At 41.4% G+C, this 26,687-nt stretch overlaps 1 protein-coding gene across 1 annotated transcript in view; it reads left to right on the plus strand.

Annotated features, from left to right (window-relative positions):
* SPAG17 (sperm associated antigen 17) overlaps nt 1-26,687 on the plus strand; it is a 225,414-nt gene that overhangs the window by 29,915 nt on the left and 168,812 nt on the right. Inside the window, exon 4 of the mRNA XM_061186106.1 lies at nt 25,889-26,020. Coding sequence (XP_061042089.1) covers nt 25,889-26,020 — 132 coding nt within the window. The remainder of the gene's footprint in view (nt 1-25,888; nt 26,021-26,687) is intronic.

The raw sequence follows: 26,687 nt of genomic DNA on the forward strand, positions 1-26,687 counted from the left end.
TAGGTCTTGACTTTCAAATGTGGGAGAAGGCACATCCTCTGAGAAGGGAACAGCTCAAGCAAAGGCATAGGAGTGGGAGAGAAGACTGAACGCATATGTACGAAATTTGTAGTTACATGGTACAATATATACGAAATAGGAAAGGTAAACCCTGTACATATCTTAATTACAACTTTAAGATCCTAAAGGTGGAAATCTATGAGAAAACATTTCAAACACTGGAAAAAAATCCATGCTTTAAGATTCATGGCTGCACTTTAATTAATTAACTAGATATGCATAAATATTTTTGTGTGTGCTTTATGGTCCACATAGAGAATCTGACCTGTTCATTTGCAGGTATACTCAGTCCTGACCAAAACCAAAAAGGAAAATATTAATGGTCATTCAAAGCCAACTGAACTGTTACCTATAAGAGAGGTCTAAGTATATCATACGTGCAAAGATTATCCCTCTTATGGTTAAATCTGATACATGGTATGTGAGCACTATGAGAGATGTAAAATTTTCAGACTTTGACATTGTAGTTTTGATAAATTAGAAAGAAAAAACTACCAACTGGGCAAGGGGGTTGTTTATCCAACTTATCTGAAATCAGAGTCTACAATCTTAAAAGTTGTATATTCCACTGCGTAGTTCTCATTCCATAAGGGTTATCGTCATGCCTCCCTATCGGGAAATGGGCCTCTATCTGCACATAGGCTGTGGTTTATGTGCCTGTCTGTGACTTATTCAGAAAAGACAAATTGGGTCACTATACAAACAAAACCCAATAGTCTGCTGAAACAAAAATCATCTTTAAAGAATAAAGTTTTTTATGTCCTCGTTTATATCTCACTTACTTCAAAGAATAGTCAATTCTATCCAATAAAGAACTTGGACAATCCTAAAGATTATGTGATACATTGCAATTTTACAAATACAAATAATTATTAATTTTCCTCTTTACTCCTCTCAGTAAAAAATAAAACTTTTTACTTAAATATTAAAATATTATATTAAAAGGGGCTTTTCCATTGGGAGATAATTCTGTGAGATTATTAAATGTGGAAAGATTTTATGGTACTAGATATGAGAGTAATAAACCAAATGCAGTTAAAACAGTTATAAGATGCAAATTTTATATCTTCTGATCAAATTAGTTTCACCACATTTTTAAAACACTTTGCTAGTACTTTGGATTAGAATTCCCAGATATAATAGTTCCATTTTTGGTTCCTATTCCTGGGTGTGTAGACATATTTCTCAGCTCTTTCCCCAAAATGTGTTTATAATAACTCACAAGTAAGAACACAGACTTAATTATTATCTAGTTGCCTCCCGTTTCCAGATTCCTAATATGAAACATTTCTTAAACAGTGCCTCAAATTAATAATCTATTCAGTAGAATTGTAAACCCTTATTTTTGGGGGTGGCCCTTGTCAAAATGAAAAATGGAAAACTCATGCTTCAGAGATAGGAACGAATAATAAGTGAACGCATTTAAGAGGTTTGAAGTTATTAAAATGGCAGATCTACTGGGAACAGAAAGAGCAGTATGTCATGGAAGGAACGAAGGGAAAGCGAGACAGGAAGCATTCTCTGGCCTTTTCAGTCCTGCGTTTTAAAACAAAACAAAAAAAGTCAGGAAGAATTGGAAGGTAGCCAACCTAATGCCGTTATTTCATAGAGCTTAGGGACACACCAGGAAATTACAGACCAGTTAGTTTAACTTCACTTGTAGGGAAAGTATTAAAAACTGCTGCAGGAGATCAAGTAAAAGGATGCTTAGAAAAGCACAGCTTGATTAAGACAAGCCTGGCCAACGTGGTTTTCGGAAAGGGAAGGTCATGTCTTAGGAACTTGTTGAAATTCTTTGAAGCTATTATGGCCAGTACAGTCTTCAAAGAACACAGCGAGGCCCAGGGTCTGAGTATCTTTTCTGTTCCACATCAGTCCTTCAGGGATGCTTGCAGAACATGGCCCACATCAGGGCCTTGGCGCTCCAGGTTTAGAAACCACTATCAAAATAGAAGAAAATAACCTCTGATGGAACATTTTTAAAGCTGGAACCAATTAATACAACCTGATATTTATAAATGTAAAATAATGACTTGGAACAAAATTTAGGAATATTGAGCTGTAACAAAGAAGTACTACGTTGGGACTATAAAAACAATCTGGGAGTTTTTGTGTCACAAGCTGGGCTTTGGAGGCATTTCTCACCCAAAGAAGGGAAAACGAGGAGAAATCACAGTGCTAGAAATGTTTATAAAGGGTTATGAAGAGTTGCAAGCGAATGAATTTTGTCAAAATGGGAAAAAGAGCAGTCAGATGGGTCATCAACCCTGAGCCTCCTCTTTCTGGAGGAGGCCTGAGCAGCGCAGCAGAGAAAGTAAGGCCAAGCTAGTCACTGAGGAGCAGAAGGTCAGGGCTCCTGGGGTGCAGTATGTTTGCTTCTCATGTCAGAAACCTGGAGTTCTGTTTTCAGAGAAAAGCACAACTCAAGCAAAGGCATTCAGAGACATCCAAATCGTGCCCCCAGCTCTTTTCCACCCTGAGGCACAGGCGGCTGGCCAAGGCCACGTGGCAAATAGTCAACAGTCCAGGGGGAGGCCAGTAGACACTGGGGAAGAATGGTACCTGAAGCTGAGGACCCTGGGATTCATCAGCACGAAATGCACACCGTGCAAGGATTGGGGTGCTGGCTAGGACCTTTGACCAGTGGGAGAACCGCTGGGCAAGGCAGGAATCTAGTCAAGAATTCCAGGACACACAGATATCAGTGGAGGAGCAGCCACAAGAATAAAGCAAGGTTCAGCTAGTGAAGAGTGGCCAGCACTGTCTTAACTGGGTCGGGTTTGGAGCCTCTCCAACATGTTACACTACACTCCCACCATGATTGGAAGGATACTGGAGAAAGAATCATGAAGACAATCTCATCCTCTTCCTGTATCTACGACTGTGACTAACCCCCCTTTATATATGGTAATAATAGTTACCATTCATTGAACACTTAGTTTATTCCAAGTTTTGTGTGCTGGGTGCCTCGTATATATTAGCTAACCTAATCTTCTCAACAACTTGCCAGGAGATAATTAACAAATGATGAAAGTGAAGGTCAGGAAGTTTAAGTAACTGGTTGATTTGGAAGCCTTTGTTCCTTCTCCTTGTCTTTACACAAAAATTAAGAATAGTTTAGATTCTACAAGTGGTGGTTGTAGTTTCACATTTCTTGAATACAAGCTACTGTTAGTAATTAGAATTAAGCTGGAAATCTCTCAGTAGTTCTGTGATATGGTTATTACTTTTCCTACTACTCAGGCGAAAATAGTGAAGGTATATCAGCAGATAATGAAGGTGTCAAACAATTTTAGTTATTTTTGAGCCATGTTCATGAGTGGCTTCTGCTCAAATGTTTGGATCAACAGGAATTTTTAATTCTTAGAGTTAAGATTTATACGGTTAAGGTGACTGAGTCTTTCAGAGTGCCTTCTGCTAGTTTGATGAGACCTAGACCCAGGAGTTAGATGCACTGATCCAAACCAGACTGCCTGGGCTATATGCTGATTCTACTACTTACTAGCTATGTAATCTTGGACAAGTTACATAACTCTGCTGTACTTCAGTTCTTTGTAAACTCAGCGTTGATAATACTATCTACTTCATAAAGCTGTAATGATGATTAAATGAAACAGTAAATATAAAATACTTAGCATAGTTCTTGACCTAGAGTAAGTGTCCAATAAGGTTTAGCTATTATAATTAATGTTATTTTTTAAATTTCTATTCTCAGTCTCAGTGATTGTTACAGTTTTGTATTTTAAGAAGCAGGAAAGAAACATCTATGAGCAGGGTTTTTTATTTTTAATTTTTTATTGTGGTAAAAAAATACATAAAATTTACAGTCTTAACTATCTCTAAGTGTACAGTTCCATAGTGTTAAATATATTCACATTGTTGTGCAGCAAAGCTTCCCAACTTTTTTTATCTTACAAAACTAAAACTCTGTATTCGGTAAACAACTCCTCATTCCCTGCCCCCAGCCCTGACAATCATTCTACCTTCTGTTTCTAACAATTAAACAACTCTAGGTACCTCATATAGGTGGAATCGTACAGTATTTGTCCTCTAGTGACTAGCTTATTTCACTAAGCATAATGTCTTCAAGGTTTATCCACATTGTAGCATATGTCAGAATTTCCTTCTTTTTCAAGGCTGAGTAATACTCCATTGTATGTATCTACGACATTTTGTTTATCTATTCAGTCATCGATGCACAGATACACGACTTTGGCTAAATGATCAAGTGACAATAACTAAGGTTTAAGAAATGCTTCACTTTCATGCATTGCACAAATATTTGAATGTCTATCATGTACCAAATCTATGGTTGAGTTTATCTTAGTGTATAAAACAGATATAATTTCCTGCCCTCACAGAGCTTATATTTGAATGGGGAAGGTAGGCAGACATTAAGCAAAAATCAGAGAAGCAAACAAATATATACACAGTTAAAATTGTGATAATTGCTTTAAATCAGAAGGAATTACATGGGAAAATACTTTAAACTGAGTGTTTGGAGATAAACTGAAAGATGAAAAAAAGGCCAAGTGAGAAGAGTGGGGAAAATATTCAGGCAGAGGGAACAGCACGTGCAAAGAGTCTGAGGCGGGAGGGAAAGATGTCAACCTCTCAGAGGAATGAAAAAGGCCAGTGTGCCTAGAATTTAATTAGGGAGAGAGTGTGAGACAGAGGACAGAGGCCAGATCTGCAGTAACTAGTATGTCCTTGTTAAGAAAGAGTTTGCATTTTTACTTCCTGGGAAATAGGAAGCCATCAAGGCTTTTAAAGGGGAAAGTGACACAATCTGAGTTCTTTTTCAGAATATTTTCCTACTTCAGAGTGAAATATAAATTGGGATGGGGTCATGAGATAAACATGGAAGTGAGGAGACCAGTTAGGAGGTCATTGGGGTACCCAGGTGGAGATGGAGAGAGCAGGCAGATTCAGAGTATATTAAGGAGGAAGAATCAGCATAATGATGCCACTGTGAGATGTGAGGGGTGAGGGAGAAGAAGTGAGTTTCAGGAGTGATTCCAAAGTTCTGACTTGAGAAACTGAGTAAAAATATCTTCCAATAGAAAAAACTGAAGAAGATTAAATTTGGGGGAAATGTGGAAGTACAGTTTGGCCTGGGTTAAATTTGATATGTCTGGGAGATATTCTAAGAGGAGAGATGTCAAAAAAGGAAGTCAGATTTTTTTTTTTAATTTTATTTATTTATTTATGGCTGTGTTGGGTCTTCGTTTCCGTGCGAGGGCTTTCTCTAGTTGCGGCAAGTGGGGGCCACTCTTCATCGCGGTGCGCGGGCCTCTCACTATCGCGGCCTCTCTTGTCGCGGAGCACAGGCTCCAGACGCACAGGCTCAGTAATTGTGGCTCACGGGCTTAGTTGCTCCGCGGCACGTGGGATCTTCCCAGACCAGGGCTCGAACCCGTGTCCCCCGCATTGGCAGGCAGATTCTCAACCACTGCGCCACCAGGGAAGCCCGGAACTCAGATTTTTTTAGTCTTTTTCATTTTTTGTATCTTTACGTGCCTGGTGTGGTGCTGGTACATAATAAGTATTGAAGAGGTGTTTGCTGTCTGAAAAAACTAATTTATTAATGAAGGGCTAGTGAGAGTTACTGGTAAAGACCACAAGCAGGATGCATTGGACCATTTCAACAATGATAGTTCAGTAATATTTCCTGGGTACTAGCAGTTTTGGTCCCTTCTTTTTTCTCTTTTTTTGGTTCCATATCCCATATGGTGGTTTTCTAATTGTGGGTTACAACCCAGTGGTTTACACAGATATTTAGTTGGTGGCAACTGTGTGTGTATGTGTGTGGTTTGTGATGTAAACAGTTTTTGCTGTAAATATAGGTCCGAAAAAGTTTGAAAAACCAATACCTTAGAGTCCTCTAAACCTATTTTGTGTTATCTTCCTTTTGCATCTCCCTGGAGTAAAGGGTATTGTAGACACTCATCCTAGTTCAGTCCTCACTCAGCAGACGTTTACAGAGTTTCTATTACAGGCTGGAGAGCAGGCACAAGATTCAGTTAGACCTGGTCTCTGCCCTCAAGAGCTGGTAGTCCATCATGTTGTAAATAATATGTTTGTTTCCTGCTATTTCATGACATTTTAATACTTTGTAGCAAGTCTGATGTAAAAGTTATAGATTTAATCCTTGGTTATAATTGAGTCTGTTCTTCATTGAGCCCTGTGGCTGACCTCACTTATTGTTCACAACTTTCAGCCAAAAGGGTAATGGTCCCCAGACAGGGTATGTTGGAAAGAGGAGAGAGGGAGGGGCAGAGCGGTCACCAAAACAGTCAGAGATGCAACAAAGATATAGATGGCCTTGCTTCCTGAGAGGGAGAGAATGTGTAGCTGGCATTGAAGTATGGTAACAATTTTCATGCTTCTACATATTTTTAGTGTGACCTCTATTTCTGAAATTCTAACTCATTCCTCCACCTTTGGTAGCAAGGAAAGGAAGAAGAAATACCAAACTAAAGGTGAGAGAATTGACTATTAGATAGAAATTCATTTATATTTACTGAAAAGCTACTGTGCATATTAATTCACAGAATATTAATTTGAATAAGTGAATTTCAGATAGATATTTATGTATTGAAGTCCATCCATTCTTCTATTTCACAAACTTGACTGGCCAAAAAACCCCTCAAACACAATTAAGTAGCCTGATAATGTAAGTTAACTAAGATATGATCTCTATATTGCTTCCAAAATATATTAAAATATATCATTGCAAGTTTAGAGGTTTGAAAAATAGAAAACCAGTCCTACAAAAATTCTTACCCAGAAAAAGTGAAATTGTTCAATAAACCCCTTCCTTTAAAATTGCATCTTTCGGCTGCATACTTATTTGGATTAACAGTGCTCATAACCATTTGAAATCTATGGAGTGCTGATCGTTGGCAAGGCCAACAGGATGCCCTGCAGATTACCCTGTACTACGTCAAACATTCCCAAACGGACAAGTTTATGATTATCCATGTTAGCCTTGATCAAGAATTGATATGAAAAAGATAAACTCACCCTGGGCTCACTCACTCATTGGGAAATATTTAATTAGATTATCCTCTTCATCGGAAGGAACATGTAATTAGTTCAGTTATTCTCAAGTCTTATAATATTATCCTTTATCGCTGGAGCTGCAGAGAAGCAGAGGAGAAGCTAATAACATGTAACAGAGTCACAGGCCACCACTGCTGAGGCCTACGAATTTATGAGGAGCTAGTCTTGTAGTACATTCTCAAAGATTCATTTTAGGAATATCATTGGGGGGGAGGGAAGGGTAGATCCTATCTGGATTTAATGCAAGGGGCTAATATATTACTTTTTGTAACTAATAAAATTTCAAGGACTGACAGCAAATTTCTGATTTGCTTTTCCCCTAGTAAAATGTCTGCTTTGAATTATGCAGAAAGAATTCTTCTTCCTGCCAACTTGTTTCAATTCCATGTGCAAAACCATCCACAGAACATTGTCAGGGGTTTCTTATAGAGGTTCATTTCAGGATTCCTCAGTCATTGGAGGAACACACACACACACACACACACACACACATACATACATACTCTTTCTCCTCTTTTTGGAGCAAGCAAAGGAAAATGGATTGGTAAAGTCTACGTATGGTGCTTTCCCTTTCTGAAAGCAGAGACAAAGATTAGTCATCAGATGAGAGAAAGAGGTTTTAGTGTCCTGTTTTATGTATGCAGGCCCACCCTGTGTGTAGGTGGAGAGGGCAGTTGCCGTGAGATATGATTTAAGAGGTGCTGGAAGTTCTGCCTGTCCAAAAATAGCCCCCACAAGGCCTGGGTTCAGGCGCAGGGTCGGTAAAACCCTGGTTCAGATGAAATGAAACGGCATTTTCAGAATGCTAACTCATTATACCGTTACCCTATCAGCATGCGTTTATTTATCAGAAATAAAAGCTGGACCTTGGAGGGAATGTTCATTTGGACAGGGAGAGTAGGGGAAGGAGTTAGCAAGATCCAAGGCGTGGGGTAACAATGCGAGTCCCCAGAAGCAATTTCTGCATCACCATTGAGTGAGTTTCTTGAAACTAAACCTCTTCCACATTCATTCACTCAGTCAGTCTTTTTTGAATCAGTATTTTATGGAATGTGACATTTTCTCAAACAGGCAATGCTTTTTGCTGGGACTTTATTAACAAGAATAATAACAACAACTCACATTTGGAAGATGCCTTTTAGAGTATAAAATACTTTTCACACACAATGTAGATTTGATCCCAACAACCTTGTGAAGCTGACTTACATCTTATTATTCTCATGTAGCAAACGAGCAAAGAGTCTCGAAGAGGTTAAGTGACTTGCCTTGCGCCCGCAGCTGATAATGTCAGAGCCCCATGTTGGAACGTAGGCTCCAAATTCAGGCTTCACCCTGTTACTTCAAGCTCTTTGAGACACAGTCCCTACAGTCAAGGAGCTGACAGTTAAGTTTAACCTGCTTAGTAATTCACCTAAACAAAGGAGCAAACTCTCTGGGAGTTTTCTCTAGTGCTGTTACCGAGGAAGTGTTTCCCCTGGTCTTAAAGTTTCTAAAAGAACTGTGCAAAACACAGGCTTCTGCAGGCTCACATTTGGCCTCAGACTTTGGATTAGACTTTATCAGTCATTCACATCATTCCCAGGGCTAAAGACATTCCCCACTTAGAACACCTGACCCCTCTGCACAAAGTTGTAAAATAAATAAACCAAATTAGATAGGGAAAATACAAATACGAGTTGGCAGATATTAACTTCGGATTTTCTCTAGAGCCCTTGAGACCTGGGGTTTTTTTGAGGAGATAAAAGGTTGGGGTAGAACTTGATCAAGAATGATGAAGTGACTGTAAATCTAGCATTTCTGTATCAAATCACGTCTACCTTGCACCGTAAGCAAACACCCACACATCTCCATCCCTTTATGTAATGAAGCCACAGTTTTGTAGCAGCTCTAGCTCATCCCTTTTTAGCCATTTTGCACTTCATTCACTTTATACTCCTTCCTCAGTAAGTGCAAAGTGCACCGAGTTAAATAGAATTATGTAAAATTTAGACTTATATGCTCCCATTTAGCAGCCAAATAACCCTGTTCAAATGCCGTCTCTTTTGTGAAATCTTCTTGGATTCCCGCAGGCAAAGTTCATCTTGCTGTGTTATATTGTGGTTATTTGTTTGTATCTGCCTCCCCCTACTTTGTAGTGAATGGCATGAGCATTAGAGGACATGTGTTATTCATCACTAAAACCCCAGCGCTCTAGGCTAGCAATCCCAAGTTATTTTGATCACATATCCCATCAGTTCAAAAAAAAAAATTAAGCATTTGTTCCCTGTACATTGTGTGTGTGTATATGAACATATTACAAATATCATGGAACATCCTCAAAATTAAGAATTAAAAAGGACAAAATAAAGGCAAATGCAATCAGGGGTTCTAATATTTTCCCCCCTCTTGGTGGATAGTCTTGCTCATGCCCAGGGGTGCATTTGGAGACCGAATCCACTGATTTTTGCACTTTGGCTGGACGCAATAAATGTTTGTGCAATGGGTCTGTGGAATGAGTCTCTGGCACATCAGGCACTTCCCCTGACACCAGTCACTTTCTCAATTAGTGAGCTAGTGCCAAGTGTTTTCCCAGCCTCTGAGCACACTGGCTTCGCAAGAGGAGGGCTGGCTGGATGTCAGCCACACGGGCCGTCACAGGGTACCCTTTTACAAGGGACAACCTGGACGATGTTTGTGAAGGGCTTTGTGATTTGTTTGCTGATTCTTTCATTCAGCATGTATTGTATTGGTTGTTTACCATGTGCCCATCATAAAGTTAATTCCAGCCTTCAACCTAAAAGACAGATATGGAAATGAGCAGTTTATTACCATATGATAACAACAAAGTTGTTAAGGGTACATTGAATGCACAGAACAATGCCTAAATCTTTCTAAAGTTTTGAGGCAAAGGTTTTAGGAAAATGGCTAGAAAGCTGAATGGGGAATTTATGAAGTAAGGAAGGAGGAGGGGGAATTCTAGGCAGAGGAATCAGCCCAGGCAAAATCAGGCAGACATAGACAGCACGGCATAACCAAGAAATTCCAAATAGTGGGCATCCCTGAAGGATAGGAGGGAAAGTGGAAGGAGCAGCTAGGAACGAGGCCAGACAAGTGTGTCAAGACTAGGTCATAAAGGGCTTGGTGTGCCCTGCTAAGGAGTGAACACTTTATCCTTTCGGTATGGGATCCATTGAGGAATTCTGAGCTGGAAAGTAATATGAGAGGTGAAGATATTAGAATCAACGTGCAGGAAAAATTCTGCAGGAGGATGGAAGGGTGGCACTATTAAAAACAGTCCATTGCTGTATAGCATTTACATTGTATATTTCATTTATTAGCTGTTTTATTAAAAAAGCAATACAGTACATGTTAATTGTAGAAAATTTGGGAAATGTAGAAAGAGCATAGCCCATATAGTAGTAGGCGCTTAAGTATCTGTAGACTATTCCACCATTCAGAGATGCATGCTTCTTTTTAAAAAATAGGAACTATATATACTTTCTATCATATCCTTTACATATATTATGACATTAGCCTTTTTCTAAATCCATATACAGTGTCTATATAATAGAAAGCATGTCTCTATTCAATAATTCATTTAACCACTCCCTCTTTTGCTAAATTTAGACTGTTTACCAATAGTGAGGACCCTGATTGTTTCCTTATGAAAAATTTCAAGAAGTGTAATTACTGAGTCAAAGTATATACATCTTTGTAAAGCTCTTGACATACATTGTCAAAATGCATTCGAGATAATTTGTGCCAATTTACATTCCTTCTAACAGTTCCAATTTAACCACACCCTCTTCAACATTGTATTTTTTATCTTAGTCAATTTGATAAGCAAAAATTGTAGGGTTAAACATTTAATCATATATTTTTTTAAAATTTTATTTATTTATTTATTTATTTATTTATGGCTGTGTTGGGTCTTCGTTTCTGCGCGAGGGCCCTCTCCAGTTGCGGCAAGTGGGGGCCACTCTTCATCGCGTTGTGCGGGCCTCTCACTATCGCGGCCTCTCTTGCTGCAGAGCACAGGCTCCAGACGCGCAGGCTCAGCAATTGTGGCTCACGGGCCTAGTTGCTCCGCGGCATGTGGGATCTTCCCAGACCAGGGCTCGAACCCGTGTCCCCTGCATTGGCAGGCAGATTCTCAACCACTGTGCCACCAGGGAAGCCCCATAATCATATTTTTATTGGCTGTGTTTTGTGATTACGGAATTCATGAAAGTGAAATGATTATGTAAGTTTGTTTTCGGATTTCTTGTGATAATGGGAGGGGACCCGCTGTTGTCTAAATTCAGAATGAGGAATATTTGCTTTGATTTCAAAGCAGATTTTAGATGCTGTGAGGGTTACAAAAAGGAAGAAGCCATCAGTGGGGGCCCTACCAAGCTCAAGGTGCCCTGCAGGTAAAGGACACACATGCAAGGCTGCTAATACAGGCACACCTGCAGGAGGGGACTGGATGGAAATATGAACAAGGGCCGGGGAGCGGGACCAGGGAGAATTGTCTCAGACAGGGGAATCTGGGAAGGGTTGTTGCAGGAAGGCCTTTGGTGTGAGCCCTTCCAACTGCTAAACCTCTTCTTGCCTCTTTGTGTCAGTGGTCCTCAAAGTGGCAAGCTTCAAAATCACCTGCAGAGCTCATTTAAAAATGCCTATGCGAGATCCCAGCCACAGTGATGGGGATCGGGGGTGTCTTCAGGAAAGCCCAGGAACACACCTTCTCAACAAGCATCCCGGCACTCCCAAGCCTGCACTTGCAGAGACGCAGCCACACCTGTGTCCACGTGCTGCTCACGGGGCCGGGAGAGGGGCCATCCTCCCCAAAGGTGAACTCTCCATCTGTACTCTGGCTCCCCCTCGCCACCACCCAGAACAGGACAATGGCCCCACTTATTCTCCTCCTCCCATTCTCCATTGCCCAGTGTTCATGCATCCATCCATTCTTTCACTTTTGAGCACTTGTGCCAGGCACTGTTCCCAGAGCTGGAGAAACAGAAGTACCATTGAAGGCCCTTGCCTTTAGGATATTTACATTCTCCAATCTGTTGAGTTCTGCCAAAGTAACAGTGATCTGAGAAGGGCCAGAGAATGTTCATGCTTTGCTCATTCCCCTGCTCTTCAAGGCAGATGGTACTGCCTGCCTGCCCACTTCTTTGTCTATAGCCTCTGAGCAAATCAGAATACCTCTGATCAACATACATGCCTCTAGCGCTAGGAGCAAATGACAGTCAAACAAAGCTGGAGGCGGAGGGTACAGAGTGTAAGCCCTGAAATACACATTCAAGGGTTTTGAGGTTTGCCATGCGTTACCAAGACATCTAAGAAAGCCTGGGGTTTTTTGCTGCATAAGAACAGTCACTGAAGATAAATGAAATGCCAGGACTCAGAAGGAGACCTCTGTACATCTGATCGTGTCTCTTACCTGCTTAAAACTCTGTGTCTCCTTATCACTTTCAAGATAAAATCCAAATTCCTTTAGTATGTTATTTGAGCAGCTGGTGGCCTCACCCCTGCTTACCTCTTCAATGTCAAGTTTCCCCTAATTCTCTCCCCTCCCCATCCCCTCACCTGCCACTCTTGGCCCCCCACACCCATCGAGTGCTTTCAGTCACTCTCAGTTTCCAGAATACACCCCTCTTCTATGGGCTGGAAAGACTGGGGAAAGCAAAGCAAGGGATAAAGTCAGACTAATGACACTATCACCTTAGCTCTGACAGTCTCAAAATGGTTCGCCTTGAGAACTTATTATCTTAGGGTGACCAACTGTCCTGGGTGCCAGGGACTTTCAGTTTTACCACTGAAAGTACCAAGCCCTGGGAAAACCCTCGGTTAGTCATCCTAGGGTCAATATGTAAATGACCTTTGCCCCAGTTCTTAAACTCAAGGGTATTTAAGAATTTCTAGAATGCTTGTTGAAACTTTATGCTCCTAGAACCTCACCTCCAGAGATTGATTTGGTGGTTCTGGGGGTAGATCCCTGGTAATCTGTATCTTTAACTAGGGTCCCAGGGATTATGGGCAGGTGGTCCACAGGGCACACAGAGAAACACTTATGGGAAACTAGGCAGCATCCGTCTGCGCACAAAGGGCTCTCCCAGTAGCCAGCCAGGAGACATCAGTACCCTGTATGCTTCCTCTATGAGTCCAAGAGATTAGGAGAGGACACGGGAAACTTAAAAAGCAAGCCTCTTTATGGGACAGGTTTGGAATCGATTGAAAGTTAGGAGGCAGCAATAGCCTTGAAGAATACTGTCCACAACCAAGCTAGAGAAACACTACAGCTTTTTTATAATTGTGAAGGAGTAGAGTTTTGAGGGGGAAAGAGGAGAGAGTTGACACACTGAATACATTCTTTGCCCAGCAGGACATTAGCAGAAATCCCACTCCAGGCTGTCCTCTGAAATGAGCAGCTTGGTGACTCTATATTTTAGAAAGATAGATATAAAAAATTAAGCAATATAGATGCACATTACTAAGAACAAGGGACGCAGGGGTGCTGATACTATGTGAGTTAAATACGTTAGTATGAAAGGCCACCAAAGAAACCAGAAAGCAGTGGCTCTCAAACCTCGAGTACATCAGGATCACCTGAGGGCTTGTTAAACCACAGACTGCTGGGCCCACCCCCAGAGCCTCAGATGCAGCAGGTCTGGGCCGAGCCCAAGAATTCGCATAACTAACAAGTTCCCAGGTGACGCTGATGCTGCTGACCTGAAAGACACATAATCACTGGTTTTTAAAAGAAGTCCCTATTAGTTTGAAGGCATGAATCTCACCATATCGGTACCAGCTTGGTCACCTTACTTCTAAATTCACAAGAAAAAAATTAAAACTGGCTTAAACAAAAGGGAGTGTACTGGCTTGTGTAACTAGAAGTCTAGACAGGTTCTGGGGTCAGCTTAGCCCGCAGGCTACAGCCCCACTTCCTGCATCTGTGAGGAACGACCCTTCCTCCATCTGTGTGGCGGCTCCAGCTTCCTATGGAGGTGGGATGGCTGCAGCCTCTTCCGAAAGCGTCAGGACTGAGGAAATGGGATCCGGCAACCCCAGGAGACCACTCCTCACATCCCACGGGCCTGAACTAGGTCACAAGCTCATCCGGAACCAATCCTGGACCAGGGAGGTAAGGATTATTTCTAGTGCAAAGGGGTCCACCCCTGGAGCTGCAAGTCCCCAGAGGCACACAAGCCAATTGGGAGAGGGGTGAACGCCTAAAAAGAGTCAGATTCTCCCAGAAAGGAAGGAAGGTGTGGGTGGGGCACCCAGCAACTTCCAGTCTAGGAAGTGGAACGTAGAATCTAACTAAATGGCAAATGTCTCACTTAGAGGTCTGGTGTTGGGGTGCAGGAAGTTCGGGGACCAGCCATACTCAGATATCTAGGCCAGTCAGTGACTAGCAGGGTATCAGTCATTGGACTCAGACTGAGGCAGGATTTTAGGGGAATGGTCTAGGATCGAAGGAGAAGACGAGTAGGAAAGGAAGGTGGATGCCAGCCTGAGTTTCTAAGACATGAGTTCAGGCCAGGGGACGAGAGCCAGATGAAGTACAGGGGAGGTAACTTTTTACCTTTACCCTTTTAGGCTTCTTCTCAGCAGGGTCCTAGAATTAAATTGACGTTGGACAGATGGACAGGAGAAAAGCATGCAAATTTGCATACGTTTTACCTGACACAGGAGCCCTCATAAGGAAATGAAGCCCCACTCCCAAAGAAATGGCAAGAACTATGGGCCTTTATATTGGGTTGAACAGAGAGAGGCAGTGTGGAAAAGTAGGTAAACTATGTGAGGAGGCTAAAAGAAGTTAAGAATTATTTTAGCAAGGTCTTCGTGTATAGAATTCTCTGTGTCAACTTCTGGTCCTCAGTGACGATGATGTTAATTTCCTTCTGGTACAGGGAGGGCATCTTTCACATGGAAGCTTTTATCTCCTGTTTTCGTGAAGAAAAAGGGAGATTAGAATGCCCTTCTTGCATCTGCCGTTTTTCAAGTGCCCTTGGTTCAGAATAATCCTTATGCCAAAGTGGCACATTCTGCCACCTTTCAGAGCTATTTTAGGATCTGAGGGGTCTCAGATCCCCACTAGGTCTCAGGAAAAAAAAGAAGCACAGCTCTCTAGAGTGGAGGCACCAGGTAAAGACAAAACTAGTAAGAGAGTCAAGAGTATTTAAACATAAAAAAAAAAGGCTAAAAAGCTAAAAAGCTCTACATCCCTCCAGCTAAGATGGGGACTGGGTATAGAGACTGGGGAGGGGCTGGGATACTAGATGGGAGCCCGGTAGCTCCATTTCAGGGGTGAAAAGGCTTCTGTGAGGCCACCGAATATGGTGATGAGGAGTAGGACCTTGGAACTAGGTGGCCTGAGTTCAGATCCCACAGCTACTACCTACTTGTGATCACCAGGCCTCAGTTTCTTTATCTATAAAATGGGGTGATGAGTCCCCACCTCGGAGGGAAGGTGAGAGTTAAATGAGGTAGACTGTCTAAAGTGCAATCCTTAGATTATTTTAGTGCCACTGTTGGAACAGTCCTTATCTGGCACATAGTGTGTGCTATGTAGCCGCTTATGTGTTATTTATTTAGCCTGAGAACCTACTGCTACTTGCAGTCTACTCCTAGACCTTTGTGATGGTAGCTATGAATATTGGAAAACACCCAACTTCAAGTCAAACAAGAAATAACTCCAAAAGCCATTTTAAATTTATTGAATGACATGTGCATCGATTCTATGCGGGGTTGGAGACAGATGAATCAGATCAGGATCAGCCCTTCCAAGCTCCTAGAGATTACAAACCCTGCACACAAATAATTCCAAAACAAGAGAGCCAACTCCCTTAGGGAAGTTTCAAAAAAGTCATAAGGTTGTTCAGTTGTAGCTTTCATGACAAGCTGAAAGAACCAAGAGTGACTTCAGAGGGGTGGGGGCATCTTGGGACTGAGGAAAAGAGCTTGATCTAAAGTAAAAAAAGGATTACCATGATAATAGAATCATATGCTACTAATATACACCTAAAGCTAATATATATCTGAACTTTCTATATCATCCTTCCCCATATTATCACATTCAGCTTCATGTGCCTTTATTTTGTGGGTATACAAAAACCCAAATGCTACTTAAAAAAGGAAAGGTTTAGGGACTTCCCTGTTGGCGCAGTGGTTAAGAATCTGCCTGCCAGTGCAGGGGACATGGGTTCAATCCCTCGTCCGGGAAGATCCCACATTCCATGGAGCAACTAAGCCTGTGTGCCACAACTACTGAGCCTGCGCTCTAGAGCCCACAAGCCACAACTACTGAGCCTGTCCGCCACAAGTACTGAAGCCCACGCATCTAGAGCCCGTGCTCCGCAACAAGAGAAGCCACGGCAATGAGAAGCCCGTGCACCGCAACGAAGAGTAGCCCCCGCTCGCCACAACTAGAGAAAGCCTGTGCGCAGCAACAAAGGCCCAATGCAGCCAAAAATAAATAAATAAAAAATAAATAAATTTAAATTAAAAAAAAAAGGAAAGCTTTTGCTTTTTCCTTCTTTGGAAGAGTAAGTCCAACAAACGTTTCTAAGATAAGTCCTGTGCTTTTTGACATGAGCATACTAGATGTTCAAAATGCACCTCTCCCTTGGGAAATTCATCACATTTCAAATTATACATGTCTGTTAAAGCATAGATCTGTTCTACCTTCTATGTATTTGTTATTGCTGCTTCTGAAACCTCCTTACGGCCCCAAAGAGGTCTTAATCCCTGTCAAATGTTATTATGTTACCGACTTTTATATAGTTTTGAAAGGGGTTGTTTATTTAGTTTCAGTGACTCCTTGTTACTGCCAAATATTATTTCATTTCAGCCCAGATGTAAGGGGTCCAATGACTGGAATTATTTCACAGCCCTGACATTGTCGAGAGATGGATACCAGTTTAATTATGGACAGCTGAAAATGATCCAGGAGTCACCTGCTATGGATATTTATCATCATTATGAACTTCTCACCAAGCTGTGGTCTGAGCCCTTTCATAACGTTCCATTTGCGTTCGACAGACAGGATGACCTACATGGAACCCAGATCTTCTGTCACCTTGAAATTGATGTAGGGACAGCTTCATATTGCTTGATTATTTTCTTTTCCTCTGCTCAAAGTGAGAAAATATGTTTCAGTCATTCCTATTCTTTTTCTTTCCTCTTGTCTCTCTCCATTGCCTTCTCTCACTGCTACCCTGCTCCTTCCAGCTGTTTTTCCAATTATGCCTCATTGGAAATTATTCATTACTTAAAGAATGTGAACTGGATAGACTAGACACATAAAGGATCAAGCAATGCAATGACTGCAATGTAGTTGGCACCCAGTAAATGCAGGAGGAATGAAGGAGGGAAGAGAGTGGAGGGAACAGGAAGGGATGCTGAGGAGTTGCAGAACACTCAGATCATTACTCTGTCTCATTTTAGAAGAAATTAAGAATAACAGGGCTTCCCTGGTGGCGCAGTGGTTGAGAATCTGCCTGCCAATGCAGGGGACATGGGTTCGATCTGGGAAGATCCCACGTGCCGCGGAGCAACTGGGCCCGTGAGCCACAACTACTGAGCCTGCGCGTCTGGAGCCTGTGCTCCGCAACAAGAGAGGCCGCGATAGTGAGAGGCCCGCGCACCGCGATGAAGAGGTGGCCCCCGCTTGCCGCAACTAGAGAAAGCCCTTGCACAGAAACGAAGACCCAACACAGCTAAAAATAAATAAATAATAAAAATAATAAAAATAAAGGAATTCCTTAAAAAAAAAAAAAAAAGAATAACAGACTTCCTCCTCTCCCCCTCCCAGAATACACTGCACCATGACGGAATCTGTTTTACACCTTTTCTTTTTATCTCTGCTTTCCCTAAATGCATCTTGATCTGTCCTTGTCAGAGCAGAGAAAGGGTTAAATGAAAGCAACCAGGTTACCACCAGCTGATAATAAATTAAGCTTCCCCTTCTGCCTGCCCAAATGCACATCTCTCCATTACTTTTGTCTTTCCCCCAGCCTGAGCTGAAAGGTCTTCAAGAATTCCAATCCTGCCCTGGATGTAAGCATAACAACAGTAAGAGCTCACTTTAGTGAGGGTTTACTGTGCATAGACCATTCCATGCTAAGTCTTTTTATGTGTTTCTTCATGCGGTGCTCGATACAGTCTTGTGAGATCAGCACTCTTCATATTCTCTTTCTGTACATCAGTGGTTCTCAACCAGGGACAGTTTTGTCCCCCAGGGAAATTTGGCAATGTCTGGAGACACCTTTGGTTGTCACAGCGGGGTAGCCAGGGATGTGCTAAAAGCATCCTCTAGTGCATGCAAAAACCTCCTGCAATAAAGAATTAGCTGGCTCAAAATGTCAATAGTGCCACTGTTGAGAAACCCTGCTATAGTTTAAAAAGCTGAAGTTTAAAGGAGTTGAGTAACTTTCCCAAGGCCACCAGTGGTATTTGAGAAGACTGGAATACAGACGCAGCCTGTGCTTCTGCTTTACGCTGCCCGTGAGTAGTTATGGCTTCAGCAGCTGGTTCATCATCCCTTGTACCAGAGGACCTAAAATTCCCAACAGGAATCTTTTCCGATGAGGGCATCTCCATATAAGTGGCCCTTTTCAGTCACTTGAAATCACCTGCTCATCCATCCTTTTCATCAAATATGCAGAATCAGTCCCATCTAAAGCAGCCCTTCACTCTAAACATTGAAAATTTTATGAAAAACACACTTGTACATACACACACACACACACACACTGGGGCAATACTTCCTCTGACTTTGTCATTTTGTAAGCAGATATAGCGTATATAAGACAAAAGCAGAATGCATAAGCAACAAACTTTGAAGATGGCATATATAGTTACAGTTTGATGAATAGATTATACATATTTAATCTGACATGTGTTTAATGATAAACATAAGCACTTGTGTTCTGCAGAATAATTAGCTAAACATGGTAAACAGCAGTATTACTTTTAAGGTGTCAATCAAAGCTGTTAGTATTCTTCTCTTTTTATTAATTCTTCAGTATCTACAATCTCAGTTTTGCCAATGTTTTGAGAAACTGAGTATCTTTTAATAATCTTAATCATCCCCAAAGGCAGCTACCAAAACACACATACTCTTGTGCAGACATGCACACACAGGCACATGCATGCACACAGACCCATGAGTCTGTGCACAGTCTCGTGGTCACACACAGTCACACACCACATATCCACACACACTTGGACACAATCACACACAGACAAGTCCCAGGTCTTACCCCCCAGAGCAGTTTCCTTTGCCTTTACTCCTCCCTCACAATACAGAGCTGCTGTCTCACCGGTTTTCTGCCCCACCTACCCACTCACCCTCTCTGATGCTTCTCCTCTGACTGTAATCTGAAGGGTATTTCCATTTTCCCTTCAGAGCCCTTCCTCAGAATGACCTAGCCCTGGTGTATAAGAGCAACTTCAGGCAGTGAAACTTGGAGTTGGATGCATTGGAAACTAGTCAGAGCCTCAATACTGCTGTTATACTGCAGTCTCCCAGTGCCACAAAGGTGAAACCATATTTATCTTCAGAGCCAGCCTTAGGCATTGCAAGCTTTCAGGTTAGAGAGAATAGCTACCTCCCGTCCTAAATTCTCAAATGCCACATCTGTGACTTATTGCTTGAAATTCTATCATCAGTTGCTAGTCCCTTTCATTCTATAAATAAGAGATAAAATTTTATAATACAGCTTACTCACTGGTATGAGTAAAATTCATTCAAAGTGAGTTACCAAGTTAAATCTTTTCTATTTTAGCAGCAGGAGGGATTTAGAAAGCAAAACGGTGCTCTGTATCTTCCTGAATTTTGCCTTGGACCAGCCCTGTTTATCCTAACCTGTACAAGGGCACATTTCTTAAATGACCAGGAAAAAATGTCTTAGCCTGGAAGTCACAGATTTCCATTACCTTTCACTGTGTAATATCTGAGTGCACCATTACTATTTTATAAGGCATGTAAGCATTTCCTACATTAATAAACTTTGCCAAGGATGGTGCCAAATAGGATATCTTTCCTTTCAGTTTTGGCATAAAATCTAAGGGACAAAGTGATGGGATGATTAAACAAACATTATTTTATTTTATATATTGAAGTATAGTTGATTTACAGTATTGTGTTAGTTTCAGGTGTACAGCAGAGTGATTCAGTTTTATATATATATATAACTGAATATATATATATATATATATATATATATATATATATAAAACTGAATCACTTTTCACTATCACACAGACATGTTCTGACCAAAACAGGAGCCACTAGTTACATGTGGCTATTTACGTTTTAATTTAATCCATTAAAAAATAAAATTAAAACTTCAGTTCCTCAGTCACACTAGCAATATTCAAGTGCTGAATAACCACGAGTGGCTGGTGGCTACTCTTTTGTACGGTACAGGTAAAGAACACTTCCATGATCACAGGAAGATCTGTCAGCAGTGATATAGACAAAGAGAAGTTGGAGAATATCCAGTGTTAATGCGGGCGGTGGGGAAACAGACCCTTTCGTATAGTGGTGGTGGAAATAAAAAAAATGCTGCTAACTTTTCAAATGTCAATTTGGAAGTATCAATAAATATTTAAAATACACATGCACTTAGTAGGAAAAAAACCTGAAATTACCTAAATGTCCATCAATAGGAAACTGGTTATAAATAAATGACCAAACGCCCATACAATAGGAGGTTATGCCAATAATTTAAAAATACATGTGTAAACAATACGTGTCAGCACAGAAAGCTGTCCTAGATAACTTTTTTTAAAAAACATATTTATTTGGGCATACTTTAATGCTTAGTTTTAGAATATAATTTCAAGAAACCCAAATATAATGTTATACACTGATTTTTACCTTGAGATTGGCCTGAATTCTATTAACATTCATAATTACATTTATGCAAAGACTATTTATACATGAAGACACATAAACACATACACAGCTACCTTTGGGCTATGAGTAATAAATGGTCTCTTCTCTCATACAGAGGTGTCCTAGATAACTTTGGATGTAAAAACACAAACCACTTGACAATATGAAAGTGTGATACTATTTGTATTAAAATATAAAAAGATATAAGTATATGTCTATATATGCATAGGAAATTACAAAAGGATACACAAGAATTGGTTAATGGAATGCAGGAGATTGGGGAAGCATTTTCTTTTCATTGTACGTCCTTCTGGTACTTCTTGCACTTTTTACCATGATGAGGAACTATTGCACTTGGTCATATATTAAGGAAATGAGAGAAACAAAAGAATGTGGTACCAAATGAATGAATGAATGAATGAACGAACGAACGAAGAAAGAAACAAAGCGAATTAGATCTGCATTTCAAAAACCTGTTTGCTCAGCCCTAGGCTAGTTTGGACTGAGCCAAGTTTATGGATTCTGCTCCTATTTGCTGAGGTGTTTATATATCCAAACCAATCCTAAGTCATTGACCCAAGAATAATGGGTTAAATGTGAAATCATATCTTATGCATTGTTACAGCTACTGTAACAAATACCATGGACCCTCAAGGAGGGCCCTGAAACCAAAAGACTTTTAGGAAAAATGGTGACTATATTTGGAGTTCCTGGAGGAAAAGCCTTTCCTCATCCCATCCCTCTCCCATCATCCTTCCTTTCTCTGCCCCACATAACCACACCTTTCCCTCTCCTCCACCACCTCTTTTCCCTGATTTGTTCCAGGCAAGAGAAATGCAGATCCAAGATCTTTACCCTTCCTCAGAACTCACCTGGATTGAACATGCAGCAAGTTAAGCAACAATTCAAGCTGTTCCTTGTGCCTCGTTGTAAGCACACCAGGGAAGCCAGGCAGCAGACCTGCAGACCTCATGGAAGTCCTATCTATCTATCTATCTAACTATCTATCTATCTATCATCTATCTATTTATGTATCATGTATACACATACATATATGTATGCATATGTGTTTATATGTCTGTATGTATACATGCACTTGTGCACACACATACATTTGGTTTTCATGGGAATCTGTGGAGCAGTTCTAAGTGTTTGTCCCAACCGATGCCGTGCTTACTACTAATGTGGGGAGGATCCACAGAGACGAGGATGGAAGAGGGGAAGGGAGGGCATTAGTGTCTGTGGGTGGGCCTGATCCCCAGGCAAGGAAAGAATTTGGTTCATTTGGTGTATTTTTGTTGGATCAGATCATTAGATAGTAAATATGACATAAGTCTTTGAATCAGGTCAGTGATAAAGAGAGAAATGTTTTTATTTCTTAGTGTGCTCAGAATCACAAACTTCCTAACAGACAAAGGGCATCCACCCTCAAAATAAGATCTTTACAGTTGTGTCTTCCTGCCTCAGCTGCACTCTTGGATGCTAAATTTCCTCCTACACCAGTCTTTCCCAGAACTAAGCACCTCGGGTAGCTTGGCCTGGATGTCCCCCCAGCCCTGGCAGGCCCCGAGGCCTGGCCTGAGTAGGTCTAGGAGACATGTACAGGCCTCGTCTGGGAACAGTTTTTCTCCATTTAATAAGTCTCATTTGCCCATAAGATGTATTTTTTAAGTTTCTGACTCATGCCAGGCTCATTTATTTGGTATTTTGGCTTGTTGAGTACCCAGGTTTTAACCCACTTAGGGCTGTTTTTCTGCCTAGTTCTGGAAACTTTGGGGTTTGTCTAATTACTCCTCAACCCTGATCAGCTCACAGCTCCCTTTTTCTCTTGTATCCCTCATCCTCCCAAGACCTACTGCCCTTGTCGGCTTGCCTCCCCAGCACACAGACACACAGACACACACAGAGACACACAGATGCACAGACACACAGAGATGTACAAATACACAGACACACAGATACACAGACACACAGACACACAGATACACAGACACATAGACACACACAGACACACACAGAGACACACACACATGGACTAGATACTGGACAAGTAACCCTTACAATGCTGGAAGGTTGAAGATTTGATTATTATCTCAGTTAATACGAGTAAGGCAAGGGAAGGGAAGCCTTTCTGGAATGTCAAGTGAGAAGCTGCACTACCTCTTAAAATCTGTGTCTTCTGCAGATGTTTTTTTCTTCCCTCCAAGACTTATCCTTCAAACAAAGGCCCTCTAAGGATTTGTTTTTCATCTGAGACCAAACTACTGGCTGTTGACTGGCTGGAAGTGTGAACTATGGGTTGTGAGAAGAAAGACTTTTCAGTAGAAATTCACTTATAAACATTTTTCTTTTTCTGCCTCTCCTGGAGATGACCCACATTCCATTAAAAAATTTCAGTCTAAGATGTTTTTCAGCAGAGACTTTCATTTACATTAATTATCCCAAGGATTCACATTACCATTCCCTTTGGGAGAAGCACAGAGAGAAAATGGCGTGCGTGGGAGTCAAACCTCCTCCGAGCAACCTCCTCTGAGAAGGACAAGCGTGCCGGTTTCTGCGATTGCCACAGTGCCACGTGCAGTGCTGTGCCCTTCTCTGGGAGTGTGGGCATCGGCACTGAGTCTGCCTCCTACTGGGCCGCCCTGGGCTGCTCAGGGAGGAGGGAGCGTCCTCCGGGCTCGCCCCGCCACTGCTCTTACTGGCTCTGTGTCCATGAGATCACGGGTGCCCAGCTGTTCCTAATCTCCCCATTTCACAGTAGGGTATCATTCTTATTTTGAGGCTGTGCCAGATTTTTATTTTAAACCCAGCTCTCTACAGACAGTTTTTGATTGACCAGAAATAACATTTATGGCCCGCAAAACACCTTTCTCTTGGGACATTTTGTTGTGCTTTGAGTACATTTTAACACAGTGAGGTAACATTCGTAGCCTAATAGGGACATGGGGATAGAAAACAACTCCAGAGACATCCCATCCATCACCGTGATGCCAGGCAGGCTTCACCCACACCACCCGAGACATAGGTAAATATCCTGTTTTCACAGGTCATCAGGAAAAGAGACCCAGTCCAGTGTTGACTTCCCTTCAACGCTGTCATTATATTTGTATCACAGGGAAACGCCCCATACTAGACTGCTATGAGCTTCAAAACTCAAAGCTGTATATTTTGAACCAGATGTCACAGAGAAGCCTGATAGTCGGCACACTGTTTAGCTGGTATTGAAAAATAACATTTCAAACCAAATACACCTACCCTTTGAGGCTGGACCCAATCGGACAGCTTTCATTTTATGTGTGACTGTCCGTCCCCTTAGGATTCCCTTCTCTCTTGAGTCTGGTCATCATTAAGTGGTGAGATTCTACAGGTGTACCCTTATGTTTTCCAGCTCCCAGAAATCACAGCCATCATGTCCCTTTCCCTAAATCATGTTAGCAGGAGCAGAACTGCCATAAAAAGCAAAGAGCTCTGTTTCATGGAGGGTGTTTGCTTAGACACATGCAAAGCTTTCTGACACTTGGTTTGTTCCTTTGGTTTTTGGAAACGGCAGCTTTAAAGGAGTCCTTTCCCTGGCTTTCCCCTCCTGCGTTGCAATGCAGGAAACCCCGATGTGGTCTCGAGGCGGTCCGATTACATTTTGGCATATGATAATCCACAGGGCCATCTGCAGTTAGAAGCAAAATAGCCATCTCCCTTTCTTTCAGCTATTTCCCTTGGCAAAGTGAAAAGTCATAAGGAACCGGATTGGTCAGGAAAGCCCTGACCAAGGGCTGGTATGAACTTCAGACAAGACGCAGCCCGATGAGATGCAGTGTGCTCTCCATCGTTATCTGAGACTGAGGCTGTGAAATTGACACCATATGCGCCCGGAGGAGTAATTGCACCAAGGGGGGAGAAAAGCAACATGTCAGGACATTTTAGTAACACCTAATTCATCCCGAGGCTATAAATAAATCTGATGCTTGCTTGAAAACAAAAGTCGAAAAACAGTTTGACTAGATTACTTTTGTGACAGTGCTTCTGGCCGAGGTGAACTTTATTAGGGAGACAACATGAAGAAAGAGAAATACATAACAACTTCTTATGGTATATTTTACATGATTTTATTTTTTATTTTTTTGCAGTAAATAAAGTGGTTATAGGGCTCCAAGGAAAAGGGCCCAGATGTTAGAGAAGTTGTGTGAAATTTAGAGGAAACAAGCTGTAAAAAGTGCAGTTATAAAACAGACTGTCAGTGCCACACATCTGGACAATACAGCTGTATGTTCCTAGTGGCTGTCGTCACCCAAAGAAAACTCAGTAACCTTATTTCACCCCAATTAGGCTGCATACCAACAGGATCAACCTTAAATTGCAAGGGGGTGGGGGAGCAGCGTTCGCACGGCGCCTCTGTGTCAAACAGCTTTTATCTTTCATTTGAATTTGGTCACCAAGAAATGAAAGACTGCTAACATAGCCATTTCCATTTTTATAAAACCCTATTTAATTTATAGCGTCCTAAGAAGTCAGGGTTTGACAGTTTGGACTACTGGCTGTGCCAAACAACAGACTTTCTGTAGCATGAAACTGACCTACCGGTCATCCTAACACAGGGCTCCACCTGTCTTTCCTCCACCCATCTTTGGGAGTCTGAGTCTAACACCATCATGGGAAGCACTTATTGGAAAAAGTTCATTTTCAGACAACCCAATCTACTTAGAGTAGAGGGTAAATGCCTCTCTTTATGGCATTGGGGCATTTTTCCCTAATTTTTTTGGCCCGCAATGAGGCACCTTTGCGGCAAGACAAATATTACAAAACTCAAAATACCATTTCATCTTTTCATCACTGGCAGACATGCCAAAGGTTATAAAATGCCACTTTCCTAATAATTGTGTTTCTTCATAGGTTTTAACGGCAGCAAAAGCAATTATGGACAGCGGAGAGAAATTCACCTTACCACTGATAGGGAAACTCTTGAAATTTCAGCTTCTCCAGGTTAAATTGAAGGACCAACAGCGACAGGAAAACGAGAAGAAGGTACTGGGAGGGCGATGGTGGGTTTTCTAAAGACGGCAAGGAGTGAGTGAACTGCAGCCAGGTTCTCTGGGGCACTTCCTCTCTCCGTAAGCCTGCCACGATGTGTTACCTAGCACATTTAACTGTTGCCTCAACTTTTTAGGGAAAAGCCTATCCAAAGAGCTGTTGGAGGAATTACAGTTTTTCAAAGACAAACCCATTAAAAATAAGTTCTCCTATGCAGAAATGTGACAGTATCCCAGGGCATGTGACTGAGGTTGTTTTTATGGTAGTCTATTTATATGTTAGGAACAAATTAGGGGACCAAAGGAGAGACAGAGTCAGGAGAAGTAAATATAAAAAGGTGAGAAAACCCCACAAAGTCAGGGTCTAACTATTTTAAATATTTTACATGATATTCAATAGGAGTACCTATTAAAATAATGGGCTACATCTGCACCTTCCTAATAATCTAAATATTTCAGCAGTGCTCCATTACTTCTACTCCTATATTATATACCTGCTTATTTCTTCATGTGTAGATTTTTCGTTTAATTTGCCTATGGAAATCAATCTGTGTGTTTTCCAAAGATTTGTATTTTTCATCTGAAAAAATATTTTAAAATAGTTTTAGCAAAGTAATGCCAGTTTCAAGTCCATTTGCTATTTAACCTTAGTCAAAATGAGA

The sequence above is a fragment of the Eubalaena glacialis genome, chromosome 3 (genome assembly GCF_028564815.1).
Source record: "Eubalaena glacialis isolate mEubGla1 chromosome 3, mEubGla1.1.hap2.+ XY, whole genome shotgun sequence".
Classification (NCBI taxonomy): domain Eukaryota; kingdom Metazoa; phylum Chordata; class Mammalia; order Artiodactyla; family Balaenidae; genus Eubalaena; species Eubalaena glacialis.